General features: G+C 35.4%; 1 protein-coding gene across 1 annotated transcript in view; it reads left to right on the forward strand.

Annotated features, from left to right (window-relative positions):
- The window catches only part of LOC149781217 (cytosolic Fe-S cluster assembly factor narfl-like), a 47013-nt gene extending 31784 nt beyond the window's left edge, over nt 1-15229 (forward strand). The window contains exons 8-9 of the mRNA XM_089935295.1: nt 3815-3955; nt 14777-15229. Coding sequence (XP_089791421.1) covers nt 3815-3955; nt 14777-15176 — 541 coding nt within the window. The 3' untranslated portion in view covers nt 15177-15229. The remainder of the gene's footprint in view (nt 1-3814; nt 3956-14776) is intronic.
- Nucleotides 15230-16026: the final 797 nt, after the last annotated feature.

Consider the following 16026-nt stretch of genomic DNA (forward strand, 5'->3'; position numbering starts at 1 on the left):
AAGCTTGCCAGTAGCTTCTCGAGGGTCAGTGGTTCTTTCTGGGGTTTTCCCGGGTTCTTCCTCCACCATTAATACTGGCCGCCATGTATAGCCTATCGTGTGCTGAAAAATGGCGTTAAACCCAACAACAAACCGATACCATTTGCCGGCTCGGCAAACTTGAATGACTGTTTATCAGATATACCTGCATTAAATCAATAGGAATATGATTTATTTTCTAAGAAATTATGATCATAGCATTTGTTATGTCTTTAATCCGCTGACAGATGAGACGAAAGTACATTGTTGCTGAAATTTGATCTGGATCTGGCCATTTACATTCCTAGTCATATTCCTATCAATTTCATGCAGGTTTAACTCTATGAAAGGTCATTAAAGTTTGCTGGGCTGGCTAGTAAGTGGCTATCATATGCCGACACCAAATGGTGTTGGCGAATTCCAACTTTTCAATATGGAATGGACTCTGACCCTACACCCCAACATAAATGTCCAAATATCTAAAATTGGGTGACATGGGTCAAAGGAAACTCAGACTAGGTTCAGGAAATACTATTATTGTCTGAGAAAGACATGCAGCTACTAATTATAGGAAATATGGAGAACAGATTAGGTATTGATTTTCATGTTTGCTTCTCTTTGTACAAAAGGTTTGCTGCTTTATAATAAAAATGGAGATAATGTGTGTAAGTGTGAGGGAACCTACAGATTAAATCCAAGCAGGCAGATGAATAATCTAACACTTTCAGGAGGTTAAAATAAATATGCCACATTTCATTCCAGGAGATATTGTCTTTCTGCTTTTTTTACAAGCTTTCTACAGCTCATACATCTAGAACTGTAGGGACTAAAGGCTTCAGGCTATCCAACAGTTGGAGGTATTGTAACTTTGTCAGGATATTACTTTACTTTATTGAAACATCCTGCATGGAAAAGATGTTGCATTAGCCTTTTTATATTTTAGGAATTGCAGTACACACAGTGTGTTGACTATTTTCCACTTACATAAGTGTAGCATTCACTGAAGTACACCCATCAACACTGTTAAATCTCGAGGATTTATAGGTGGAGTCAGATCTGAGCAGAACTGTGCTGTTGTTTTAATACACTTAATTGATTTATGATCTGTTATTCCAGTAGGTATATAGAGGTAATCCACAAACTAATCAGGTAGATTCCACTCTTTTGTTCTTGAGTGGAGTTCAGATTTCACCAAGAGAAAGTGGTACCATTAAGACCAGACATTCACAGGTAGTTCTTTGTACTGAACTCGTCAGCACCCTCCACCAGCGTGAGTGAAATATGACTAACAAACTTTTAGTAGGTAACCCAGTTCAAAAGATTTTGCCTTCATCTGTAACATATTGTTTTTAAAATTTTGTCTGGAAGCCTTAAAGAAATGAGAATTACTGCAAGGAAAACAGGTCATAGTGGTCTGCTTTCCTTATGCTGATGACTTCTTTATTTACAGGTTAATGTCTCCCTGTATGAAAAGTTGCATTTCACAGTTTTGTTCATGTTTCTGTACTGGAGCATGGTGTTGCTTTTTAAACTCTGCTTATCCAGTAAGTGAATTTAGATCACAGGGGCCAGTTTTTCTTAAAAGTGAATGTAAATCACAGGAGACAACTTTTCTTACAACAACTTTTTTGTCATGGATGAAGCCCAGATGTGGTGTAAATATTTTGTTTCCAGTTTAACGTATTTGTGTACATGCAGCTTTGTTGTTATTGAACAACTCAGTAAAAACATTTTGACAGGTTCTAATTAAAGTTAATTCTTTGGAAAACTGCCATTTCTTACCTGTATTTAATAACATTTTAGTGACTAAGGGTTACCTGTTGAAAGTATGTTATTTATATTGTTATCCACTATGTGTACATCTTTGCTAGCCAAGGCTTCTATGTGTTAACCCTGTCTACACCGTGGCAGATCGATCACATAGTTGATTGCTTTGTAACAGTGGCAGCTATTGGATTTCATGAGTAGTCTCCCTTAGGATATAATGCCAACTAGCCAATAGCATTTAACAGCTGTGCATTGTTATTTTGTACGTTGTCCAAAAATGGTGGAGGCAATTGACTTCAAAATTATATTTTGTAAGTTTAACATTGAAAGTATGACTGCATACCAGAGAGAAGCCATTACAGTTGTATTTGAGGGAAATTATGATATTATACAAACAAAGACCAGCAGTGGAAAATTGCTTATTTATTAGTCCATTCCAGTTGTGTTCCCTTCTTTTGATCATGTAGGAATAGTCTTCAGATCTGAATAACTTTAATTTGATTTTATTTAGTGGCTTGCTGTCGCATGGAATGAAATCCACCTGAATTATCTGATCGATCTGCCAAGGTGTAGATATGGATAACACATCGGAATCTTGGCTAGTAAAGATGCTATGTGTATTACCCTTAAGTTCTTATGCAGCATTCTTGCAACCTTCAGCAAAAGCCAGAAAAATTTGCAATGTTTTGATTAGACCATTCACCTTAAAATTTGTCCAAGTCTCTCTGTTGGTTATCCAGTGGACATAACACACATGTTTATTTTATAAAATCAGTGTTATATTTATAAGAAGAAGATGAGGCAAAATCGTACTTTTTTGCTTTCTTACAAAGTCAATTGAATCTTAGGCAGCCATTTCTGAGAAGTGAAATAATTACCATAAACATGGTGTTGCTTAATTAAGGCTTATTTGTATGGTGAATTGTGAATTCTATGTAGAGGTATCTTGGATCATGTCTGTATGAGGTTATTTTTGGGGGATTCCTTTTGCTTTTTTTGGCATCTTAACATATTGTCATACCAAGGAGATTGGAGTTAAGTGCCTTCCCCAAGGACACACTGAAGCAACTGCCCCAAACTGACCTTGGTGGGTATCTAACCCATGACCTTTGGATTGCAAGTCCAGTACTCTACCAACTGAACTATGGCAGCTTCCTTTCTGTGTGAGATATGCCCTTTCAGGCAGGTTCTGTCTGAAAGTTGACCTTTAGGACAGGTTCTGTGTGAGAAGTGACCTTTAGAAAAGGTTCTTTGTGAGAGGTGACCTATGTGGCAGGTTCTGACCTTTAGGGCAAGTTCTTTGTGAGAGGTGACCTTTAGGACACGTTCTGTGTGAGAGGTGACCTTTGGGCTATGTTCTGTGTGAGAGGTGACCTTTAGGACACGTTCTGTGTGAGAGGTGACCTTTCAGGCAGGTATGGCAGATCAGTCTTGTTTAGGCAACTTTTTTTATTGTACTCGTGCATGTGTACAAATTCAGTTATGGGAAGTTGTTATTGCAGGTCATTTAGAATCACGTTTTTTTTTACCAGGCTGATTTATCTTCTAATTTCGTTGGTAAAAAATCTTATCAGATTACAGTACAATAGGTTATTATTAATGCTGTAAATATTTAGAAAATTCAGAAAAATTATTTAATTTATTTTTTGCAAGTTAGGTAATCAGATAGTAATGTATAAGGCGTTACTTGTTAGGGAGGGGCCCCGAGTGGTCTAAAACGCTCACCGTTCTGGATCACTACCATCTCACCTCTGCGTGAGTTCGAGTCCAAGGCTCAGCTAGCATGGGTAGGTGGGAAAGCCTGCCAGTAGCTTCTCATGGGTCGGTGGTTCTTCCCTGGGTTTTCCAGGGTTCTTCCTCCACCAGTTATACTGGCCGCCATGTATAGCCTATCTTGTGCGGAAAAATGGCGTTAAACCCTATAACAACAGCAACAACAACTTGTTAGGGAAAGACTAGACTCGTACAAATTAAGTTTGTGACATGTTAGACAAGACTATACTTGAATGGTTGTGTTCTTTATTTGCAGGTGCTTTTGTGTTGGTGGAGGAGAGGAACTTGTAAACCATTCAGGAGGGGGATCAGGAGGATATCTTGAGCATATCATTAAATTTGCTGCAAGGGAATTGTTTGACCAAACACTGGACACAGTGGAATACAAAACATTACGGTAAGACAGCTTTATAACACTTGTGAAGGAATACATCAAAAACCTCAATCTCTCATGAAAGAAGCTTTGCTATAGTTGTCTTGAATTGTTGTCAGTATAATCTCTTACTGCAATATCCTCAGTCTGATAATATTGTAGTGTTATTACAAGGTGTAGAGAGGTGCATTTTTGATGTGAAATCATGGATGACATGTAACAAGCTGCAGATGAATGAAGATAAAACTGAGGCCATTCTGATTACAATACAAAGACTTTCTCATTCACATCCTTTACCTCAAACAATAAATATCAGCAATGCCAACATTAAATTCACACAATCAGTACGAAACCTAGGTGTTACTCTGGACAGTACTCTCACATTGCACTAATATGTCCTCTTCTGACAGGCGTATACTCATTATTCCCACTATGAAAACAAAGTCATATGGACAGCGTTCTTTTGCATACCAGGGCCCAGCAACGTTGAATGAATTGCCCACTGAACTTAGACACAAAGACACAGTGATCACATTCAGGAGGGCTCTCAAAACTCACTTATTTTGACTGCAAGAACAAACTAAAAGACCTTATAATGTTTCCTACCTTAAATATTCTCAGCATGTTTTTTTTGTTTTCTAATTTCATGGTGTTTGTTTTTGTAATCATATCATTATATGTTTTTTCTCTTATAGATGTTGTCTAATGTTGTAAAGCGCTTAGAGCTTCTACAGATTAGGCGCTATACAAAGTCCCCATTATTATTATTATTATTATTACAACTATTTGAAAATTTGTAGTTCCAATTTTGTTTTTGCCTTTCGCCTTGCTTAACAGATAGTTATGCATATCACATTTCTAGTAGGCTACAGTATTATCAAGATTGGGATATTGTCTTTACAATTTAAAAGTCATACACTCTGTAAACAAGTATTTGTGCCAAATTTGCATTTTATATGTGTTTTATATGCATTTTGAAATAGATTTGGAATTCATTTTGTTCGTCTTCCATTTTTATTCCATTCATGTTTGTATTTCATCTGTCATATTACTTTTTGCTTTGTATTTCAGAAATGATTCCTATTTTGCAGGTTTGATTTCTGTTTGATGAGTCATTTCATTTTTGTTCATTGGGAACAAAATTTATGGTATAAAAATGCATTTACTAAAGTCAGTTTCTGATTCCAATAGTGTTCAAGGGAGAGAACTCTGTTATTCTCTTATTAAATGCATCCTGTAATACAATGGCAACAAACAAATGCAAAATATCGTACTGAATTTAAAATAAATAAAAATACAAACAAAACAGGGCAGTTAATTAAAACATACAGTTGCCAAGCATTTGTTAACTTAGTAAATGCAGTTTCTCAATTTGTATAAATACTGCTGTTGATTTCATCACATCAGTCACAGTTTATATCTGCCTTCTTGACACGAACAATGCTACTGCTTGTAAAGGTGAAATGGTGTCTCTCATTTGTAATAAATCTAATCCTGGATTATCATATAAATGGTTTTTAGAATGGAAATTCAATGTCAGCTTGAAAGTAATTGATATTTTTCCAGATACATTCATGAAATGCTATTTTATTTGTTCCATTATCATTTTCATTTTGTGTTTTGCATTTGCACTCTGTTTTCTTCAAAATGCTTTCATAATTTTGTTTGCTTTCATTGTGCCTTTTATTTACGTTCATTCTTTGTTTCCTATTGAGCTTTTATTTGTTATCCGCTGTATCTTCATTTGTTATCAGTCATTCTTCATTTGTTTCCTATTGAGTCTTCACTTGTTTCCTATTGAGTCTTCATTTGTTCCCATTGATTCATCATTTGCTTCCCATTGATCTTTCATTTGTTCCCCACTGAGTCTTCATTTGATTCCCATTGATTCTTCATTTGCTCTGCATTATGTTTTCATTTGGATATAAAATTATGTTTCAAGGTCTGTACATAGTATATGGTGTCTTAAATTGTGTAACATAAAACAATGAAAACAACAATGCAAAGTGAAAATTTTTAAATAAAATTACAGTATTGTGAATAAAATTCCAAAAATGTCCTTGTCTAAATTAACTATAATTCCAAATTATATGTTCCAGTCCAAGAATATTACTAAGTACTTTGTAATTCCAGTGAATAATAATTTAAATGAAAAACTGAACTCAACAACAGGAATGATTCTGCTTCAGATATCTAGGCAAGAAAAAAACAAGATTATATACCCTTCTGTTTGAACATTTTCTGAACATTTTCTGTCACTTGATGGAATTTTCCATTCTAAAATTTTCTAAGGTCAGAATCAAGAGTATAAACTTATTTACCATTAATAATGATCTAAATATTTAATCCACAATTGTTGAGAAAATTTCAGCTATGTATTATGTTGTATAGAAAATAAATGAGCCAGGTCAGGTATGCAGTGAACTTGATTTTGGACATCACCAGGTACAAAATATTGATGCACATAACATAAGCCAGCAAATAATACAAATTAAATATACATAACAATGGCATGGCATTGTGTTTTTCATAACCCTTTTGACAACTTTCAAATTAATAGAGCAAGTGATAACATTTTATGATAAGCAGGAGGTTTTTAGCTTCTTTTCTTTAAAAAAAATGTGTAACAGTTCCAATATAAAATGAGTAAAAAAAATAATTTTAGAAATGATAATGTAGCTCAGGTTACATGAAAAATGAAGCAAAGTTATAAAGCCAGACATTGAAAGGAAATAAGGAATACATTATCTCAAGGGAGTTAAGTCTCATTCTGACAGGATGATTAGTGATTAATTGATTTTTGTGTTTTATTGACATCTTATTGAACATAAGCGACAGAAAAATGCAGCCAGTCATTTGAAATAGTAATTTGTTGCAGAAAATTACATTTGCTGTTAGATTGTTAAGATATAAAAAAAAATTAATCTGTCATCCTTAATCAACTTGATGATTTCATGTGTACATATTTTAGAAGTTATCCATGATAGATTTAGAGGGCCCTTGGTGGGCGAGTGGTCTGTCATGCTCACCTTTACAAATCACTGGCATCTCATCTCAGTCCATGTGGGTTTGACTCGTGGCTTGGCCAATGTAGTTATCTGACAATGCTTGCCAGTAGCTTCCCATGGGTAGGGGGTTATTCCTGGGGGTTTTGTGCTATTCTTTTATCAAATATACTGGCTGTAAATTGACACTGAACCCACAAAACCACAAACCTCAAACCTTGATATTTCTAGGAACAAGTGCCACATCTGCTCACAAAAGTTTCCAGTCCAATTGCAAATAACATAGACCCTGATCTGCCATGATGTAATGTTCTACCAGATCAGGGTTTGTGCTATTTGTTCTGCTGATTATTCATAACAAACTGCATAGACCAAGATCTTCTGGTGCATTATATGATGGCAAATAGATATGCATAGTTGTTGATGGTATTTCTCCCATGATAAGCTCAGATTCCTGCCTTGTAAATAGGATGGCAAGTAGGGACAGGACTTTTTGTATGCAAAATTCAGTAACACTTTATAAAACTCTGGGGAACAGACTTAATGTCAAGCATAAATTTACAATTGGAGAAATATTATTTGTCTAATGAGCTGAGGACATAAAGCATGGTCTTTTGATTGGAGGAATATGGTTTGTCCAATGAGCTGGGAACATCAAGCATGGTCTTTTGATCAGAAAAATATGATTTGTCCAGTGAGCTAAGGACATCAACTATGGTCTATTGATTGGAAAAATATGATTAGTCCAATGAGCTGAGGACATCAAGCATGGTCTTTTGATTGGAGAAATATGGTTTGTTTAATGAGCTGGGAATATCATGCATGGTCTTCTGATCAGAGTAATATGATATGTCCAATGAACAGAGGACATCAAGCATGGTCTTTTGATTGGAGAAATATGGTTTGTTTAATGAGCTGAGGACATCAACTATGATCTTAATATTAGAGACATCTGAGAACATCAAATGTCTATTAGATTTGGTAATTGTGTCATTAATGTCCTGGACAGCTGAGAATATCAAATGTCTATTAGTTTTGGTAATTTGTGTTCTTAAATTACTGTAATTAATCTATGATTTAACCTTTCTCATTGAAACTAGTGAAATTTTTTGTGACAGTATATTGGGTTTGCATAAAATTATTACAGCACACAAGGTAAAGTGCACAAATGATTTTCAAGCCAAGTCACAGCATTTTACTGGAGAATGAGCTTGTCTCTTGTTTTTGAATTGTTATAAATGTAATCTTAGCTGTGTAGATTTTATATGAAATATTAGAAACTACAGCAGTGTGTCTGAAGGGTTGATGCAGTATTGATTTTTTGGCAACTTAAAATCCTGGTACCATGGAAGTTAAGAAGTTATTACAGGTATAGCAGTGCTATGTGAGCTTGATTCACTTAAAACCAAATATCATTGGCAACATTGATGTTACTTTTGGTTTTAATTTGGTTAGTCTTTTTGTAAGTTTTGTTTAAATTGTTCTTAATAAATTTTCAGTGATGTTTATATCTAGTGACTGTAATATACATTGCAGTGATGTTTATGCCTGGTGTCTGTGATATACATTTTCAATGACGTTTATATCTAGTGACTGTGATATGCATTTGCAGTAATGTTTATGTCTGGTGTCTGTGATATACATTTTCAATGACATTTATATCTAGTGACTGTGATATGCATTTGCAGTAATGTTTATGTCTGGTGTCTGTGATATACATTTTCATTGACGTTTATATCTAGTGACTGTGATATGCATTTGCAGTAATGTTTATGTCTGGTGTCTGTGATATACATTTTCAATGATGTTTATGTCTAGTGACTGTGATATACATTTGCAATGATGTTTATGTCTAGTGACTGTGATATACATTTGTATTGATGTTTAAGTCTAGTGACTGTGATATACATTTTTAATGATGTTTATGTCTAGTGACTGTTGTATACATTTGCAATGATGTTTATGTCTAGTGACTGTTGTGGTAATATACAGTACTGACATTCTGTTGGTACAGGTCACATCAGCTCCAGGCTCTCACTCAGTTGTAATCCTATATGCCTTATGATAACATTAGCATGAGAAACTATTGTGCGAGTGTTTTCACTGTTTCAAGTCAGTTGAAATCTAGCCATTAAAGTAGTTAGACCAAACCATATTGTATGTTATTTAGCAAAACATAACATGGTGTCAGAAGTGAAAATTTTAGAAGTTAGATTTATACCGTTAAGAAGTATATCTCCATAACAATACTGAAATTGATAGCAAAGAACTGAAAATTTGAAAATTTACAGGATGAAATGATTAGAGATAGAATTGTCTGTGGGACTAATTCTGAAAAAGTAAAAGAATGACTTTTACAAGAAGATCAGCTGACATTACAAAAAGCACTGGCTCTCTGCAGAGCAGACACAAACTCCAAAAAGCAGATTCAAAGTATGCAAAATGAAGCAGCTGCATCAGAAGTTCATGATGTGAAAATGAAGAAAAAAAGAAAAGAAAATGGCACAACCAAAGAAAGTGGAAATATTATACATGAAATCAGACTCTAGATTATTCAACTGTGGTAAATGTGGCAAATTACATGCAAAAGGTAGGTGTCCAGCCTATGGAAAATCTTGCTTCAGGTGTCGAAAACGGCACCATTTTCTGAAATGCAGCAAGACAAAATGGGTGCATGGTATGCAAATTACTCAAGAGAAGAGGAAAAAACATCTTTTGTAGGAACAGTGACAAAGGCAACACTAAAATCTGTGACAAAGAAAGCTACGTTTCTGCGACTCTTCATGGTACAGATGTCAAATTTAAAACTGATACTGCCTCGCAATTAAACATCATCATTCCAAATCACATTTTTGAAACAATGAACATTGACAACGTTGAAGTAAAACCAACCAACACCTATCTCAAAAGCTACTAATTGTCATAGGCAAATGCAAACTTGATTTTTATATCACAAAAAAAAAAAAAACCAACCACCTATCCTTGGGTTCAAAGTGTCTCAAGTTTACCACTTAATACAAGTAGTTTGCAATGTTCACAGGAATGAGGACAATCATATCGTCAAAGAATTTCCCAGTGTGTTCGAAGGTCTAGCATGCCTGAAACAAAAATATCATATCGCAATTAACAAAAATTTGAAACCTGTCATTAATTCACCAAGGATGGTTCCTATAACTTTATGAGACCCATTTTAATCAGCTCTGGAATGGAAAAATGTAATACGGAAAGTAGATGAACCAGCAGAATGGGTCAGTTCATTAGTAATTGTTGAACAATCCAAATCAAGAAACTACGAATTTGTCTAGATCTGAGAAATTTGAATCAAGCTATCAAGCGAGAGCATTATCAACTTCCTATGATTGAAGATATAACCACAAGGATGGCTGGAGCTAAGGTCTTCTCGAAACTATATGCCAATCATGGCTACTGGCAAATACCCCTGGATGAATAAAGCCAGTTATTGACAACATTTAACGCCCACGTTTGGGAGATATTGCTACGTGAGAATGCCTTTTGGTATTAAATCTGCTCAAGAAGTGTTCCAGAAACGTATAGCACAGTGTTTTAAGGACCTGCCTGGGGTGGTGACTGAAATAGATGACATAATTGTTTGGAGAACTTCAAAGGAAGATCATGATACAAAACTGGAAAATGTTTCAAAGAAATGCCAGGAAATAAATCTGACACTGAATTTGGAAAAATGACAATTTGGACTAACAGAAGTGTGCTACTTGGGACACATGTTGATATTATCTGGTATTAAACCTGACCCAGAAAAAATAGTAATCACAGAAATTCCTGCTCTGATGGACAAGAAAGGAATTGAAAGATTACTGGGTACAGTCAACCACCTAGCGAATTTTGTCCCAAATATGTCTACAGTGACAGAGCCAATCAGAGCACTTTTGAAAAGTGACACTGAATTTATTTGGGAAACTGCACAGAAAAATGAATTTGAAGAGATCAACAGTTTCTAAGCAAAGAACCTGTGTTGAAATACTTTGATGTTAAGAAGCCTGTCATTGTTAGTTGTGATGCATCAAAATCAGGACTTGGTGCAGTGTTGATGCAGTCAGGCAAACCCATTGCATTTGCATCAAGGTCTTTGACAGATGTAGAAACAAGGTATGCACAGATCAAAAAAGAACGGCTTGCTGTGTTATTTGGTCTGGAAAGATTTAATCAACATACTTATGGTCATCTAGTACAAGTTGAATCGGATCATGAACCTCTGGAATCAATCCTCAAGAAACCTATATCTGCCACACCGCCTAGACTTCATAGAATGCTTTTAAGACTGCAGAAGTACAGTTTTTAATTAACTTATTGTCCAGGAAAAATCAAGGGCATACAGACAGACAAACACATTTGAGATGAACATGGATGCTAAAATTGAGTGCTATTTGCACATGATCATGTCAGATATGTAGATTGCAGATACACAGTTAGAAGCAATAAAGAATGGAACTAAACATGATAATAAAATGACCAAATTACAAGAAATTATTCAAAAGGGATGGCCAAATGATAAACATCTCATACCCTTTGAAATCAGAAATTTCTGGAACTGCAGAGATGAACTTTCAGAAATGGATTAGTTTTAAAACAAGAGAAGATTGTACTACCAGATGCTTTTCATAAAGAAATGCTAAGAGAGTTTGACAAAAGTCATATGGGCATTGAGAAGACAAAGCAATTAGCAAGAGACGTTATGTATTGACCTGGCATGAATGCACAGATTGCAGACACAGTATCGAATTGTTCTACTTGCCAGGAATACAGAAAGTCAAATAAAAAAGAACTATTGTTAATTACATACCCTACTGCACTATGGGAAATGGTTGGATCAGATTTATTCATGTGGAATAATTACAAATATTTCTTGATAGTAGACTATTGCTCCAGATATTTTGAAGTTGCCATGTTAGAAAATACAAGAGCAAGCACAGTAATCACACACACAAAGTCAGTTTTTGCAAGACATGAAATACTGCAAGAAGTAAGGGGTGATAATGGACGACAGTTCACCTCAAAAGAATATGGGCAGTTTGCAAAAACCTGGAGATTCATACACAGTCTAAAGGTTTAGTAGAAAGAATCATTCGAACTGTCAAAGGAATTCTCAATAATGCAAAGAGAGATGGAAAAGATCCATATTTATCAATATTGGAGTGTCAAAATACACCAATTGATGATATGGGATCTCCGGCACAAATACTGAGGAGTCGAAGACTTTGATCAACTTTACCTACTGCCGACATACAGCTACATCCGCAAGCTATAAAACAAAGAAACCTAAAGAGGAATCTGGGCGAGAAGTAATATAAGCAAAATAAACAGTATGATAGAACAGCTAAAGAGCTTCCAAATCTGACTTTTGGAGGCAAAGTAAGAATCAGAAGACAAGATCTTTGGGAACCAGCTTTAGTCGTCAGAAAAGGTAGCACTGAAAGGTTGTATGATGTGCAAACCCAGGATGGTGCTACATACAGGAGAAACCAAAGGCATCTGTTACAAACAAAAGAGACATTACCAGATTACCAGAGATATGCATAAAAAGATACTAACAAGGAGGTCACCGAACTGAACGTCAAGATGTCATTAGTCATTAATGAGCCAAACCAGGCAGGGGAGATTCGAACAAGGATTGGACGTCTAATAAATAAGCCTGCAAGATACAAAGATTTTATTATGTGAACTTGATAATTTTTCTGAATTATATTGTGTCTTGTGGATATTAGAAACTGGAAGTGGTTAAGGGCATACAAATACTAATACATCTGTTATATCACATCAGTTTGGATGCGGGAGGTCGTGGGTTTGATCCCCTGCTGAGTCATACCAAAGACTTACAAAAATGGTACTGACAGCTGCCACGCTAGGTGCTCAGCATTAAGAGGTTATTGCTATGACTGGTGTCAGGATAGTTTGACTAGGTAGGACATCATGCTACATGTCTGCAGCATGATGTCCCAGTGCTAGACATCACTATAAACTGTCACACTGCAGACATCATAGCGATATGACTGAAAAAATTGTTAAAGCTATGTTAAAGAATCCAAATCACACACATGCTCACATAAGTTTATATGCAATGATAACAACTGGATTGAAGAACAAAATATTAGCACTGTAGATTTTAGTACCACTGCCAATATATCACCATGTATTTGCCTTCATGGGTATAAGAATGATTGTGAATCTCATAGGGCTAGAATTTTTAATTTTAACTACAATTAGTAGACCTTTTCCAACTCACCAGAAACTAATTGAAATATATATTCATGTGGAAGATATAATTTTGTTAAGTTTGAATGTGTTTGCAAACTTATTAAAAAGGAAAGGAGAAATGAATATGTGAATTCAAAAGAAATGCACAAAGCTCACTTTTAGGGGGAGTTGTGGTAATATACAGTACAAACATTCTGTTGTTACAAATGGTGTGACAGCTTGCATGAGGTCAACTCCAGCACTCACTCAGTTCTAATCACACACAATATTAATTATATGGAAAAATGGTCTTTTAACAGTCCTGAGTTTGGAACACTCAGTACTAAAATTAGCACCTGACTCTTTGGTGCGGAATTGAAAGCACGTTTCAAATACACGTATGTCCAGAAAATGCGGCGGCTCATATCCTTTCCTCTATACAGAAGCTGACATCCAGGTTTTATCTATACTGATAAATATAGGTTTAATCATGAGCACTCAGATATTTGAAGTTATTGGTTTCTAATATCATGGTGTTTGCATAGGTTTACTATGGGAACTGAATTAGTACCACGAGTCATATATGCCTTATGATAACATTAGCATGAGAAACTAGTGTGCTGTGTTTTCTCTATTTTAGTCAGTTGTAATCTAGCCATTAACTTACTTAGACTAAACCATGTTTTGTGTTATTTAGCAAAACATAACAAATATGATATACATTTGCAATGATGTTTATGTCTAGTGACTGTGATGGCCAAGTATATTTGTGGCTTTCCTGTGAGTTGCTATGCTTGATATGTGCACAAGACCATTATCGTCTTGAAGAATCCATCCCTCATTTAATTCTTTGGCAACAACAGGCCATAAATTCTGATTCACTACATGCATGTGCATCTCTGAGTTTACGATGCCTTCAACAGGCAGCATTCTCACCCCATTAAAAGTATTTCCAGAGATGTTTCAATGTGAAGAATGGCCACTGTGCATTCCCAAACATTCTGGTTTCCATTCTGCACTGAGATTTTTCCACACAGATACCTTCTTATTGTTATCTGACATAACCATTGTCTTAGACTTACCATTGTAAATGGTGTCAGAGCAATTTTTCTCAGCAGTCCAGCTTCGGTGCTTGCAGTACCATGAATCATGCCATTGGTGATTTTGTTTTTAGAGGTTGTGGTACTCTTCCAATGTTGTATCTTCTAAATTAACTTCCTTGTGAGATCACTCTGAGAAGCTGATCCCGCTAATGTATCAGTAAATTCCACAGTCCGATCGGCTAAAATACATGGCTCTTTTGTACCAGGTACAAACAACATCTCTAACATGGACATTTTGCCTCTGACTTTAAATCAGTTTTCACTATAACCACGTTGACCAAACTTTTGAAAGAATGTCTGACTCATAGGATGTGCTCATCAATATTTTCCTGCCAGTGAAAATGCTTTTGTATAAACATGTACTAGCTACTCAGTTACAACCCATTACTTTAATTGGATGAGTTAAAATTTTGGGTCAACAGTTAATTATAATTAATGTCATATATGACTATCATCCTGGTATTCCAATAAGTACCACAGTATATGTGTGGCAAATAATTCTTTACAACTTTTATCATTCATTTCAGAAACCAGGACTTTCAGGAAGTAACTTTGGAAGCAAATGGAAAACCAGTTCTAAGGATGGCTCTGGCATATGGCTTCCGAAATATTCAGAATGTTGTTCAGAAAATTAAACGTGGGAAATGTCCGTATCATTTTGTGGAGATAATGGCTTGTCCCTCAGGCTGTAACAATGGTGGTGGTCAGATTCGTCCAGAGGATGGGGAAAATGCACGAGGCAGGCTTGCTAGTGTGAACGAATTGTACAATTCTGTACACTGTATAGATCCACATACTGTACAGGGGATTGAGATAATGTACAGAGACTGGCTTGGTGGCCAGAATTCAGGCAAGACCAGACAAATGCTGCACACTCAATACCATGAGGTGGAAAAAATGACTAATGCACTAGCTATAAAGTGGTGATTATATTCTTGTCTAGCACGATTTTGATTTATAGCAATAAAAAGTATTAATAATCCCCGTTTTCTAAATGAATTTAATATGGTACACAATTTCATGGCAGTCCTGTCCGCTTTCCGTTCCCCCTCTCCTATCATGCATAAGGGACAAAATACAGAGAAATCTGGAGTGAGAGAGAAAAAGGATTTTGTACTGGATGAAATTCTTGAAATTGAAATTTCAACAAGTAACCTACAGTGTTCATGTAATCAATGATACAGTGTTGCTAACCTTGTTAACATATGGTAAATTTCTCAGTTATGTTATATACATACTTTGATGTAATTAATGTTTTGATGTTGTTGTTTCTAAAAATCGATTATTATTAGGTTAAAAATGTTGAAAGGCTGCTCCCCCCCCCCTTTCTTTATACCATCATAGCAAGATATGGGCGAAAATCTATGAAAAGACGATCATAGAGGATTTTTCCTTGTGTCATCCCATGATGTCTTTTGAATGATGGTAAAAGTTATGTCAAAAGTGACCAAAGGATGAGAGAAAGGGAGAGTTTTAAAGTCAAACTGACCAAAGGAAGAGTGAGAGACAGAGAAAGGAAGTTTTATGAGTTGTAGTACTGTTATGAAAGCAGAATAATGACTTAGATCAGCTGTAAATATATTATAATATTTTAATTACCTCTTGTTGGTTTGTCATTTTGCTTAGTTTCTATTTCACACTAATTTCCATGAGCCAGTACATGAATGGCTGAGCGTTTTTTGTGAATGGCTAAGCGAACCATGTGTTTGTAGTGCTCTACTTTCTTCATTAAAACTGTCTTTCATGTTTTAATCATAAGTGTCTTGTATTGATTTAA

This window comes from Sinohyriopsis cumingii, chromosome 15, assembly GCF_028554795.1.
Source record: "Sinohyriopsis cumingii isolate HCF-2022 chromosome 15, ASM2855479v2, whole genome shotgun sequence".
In the NCBI taxonomy this organism is placed as follows: Eukaryota; Metazoa; Mollusca; class Bivalvia; order Unionida; family Unionidae; genus Sinohyriopsis; species Sinohyriopsis cumingii.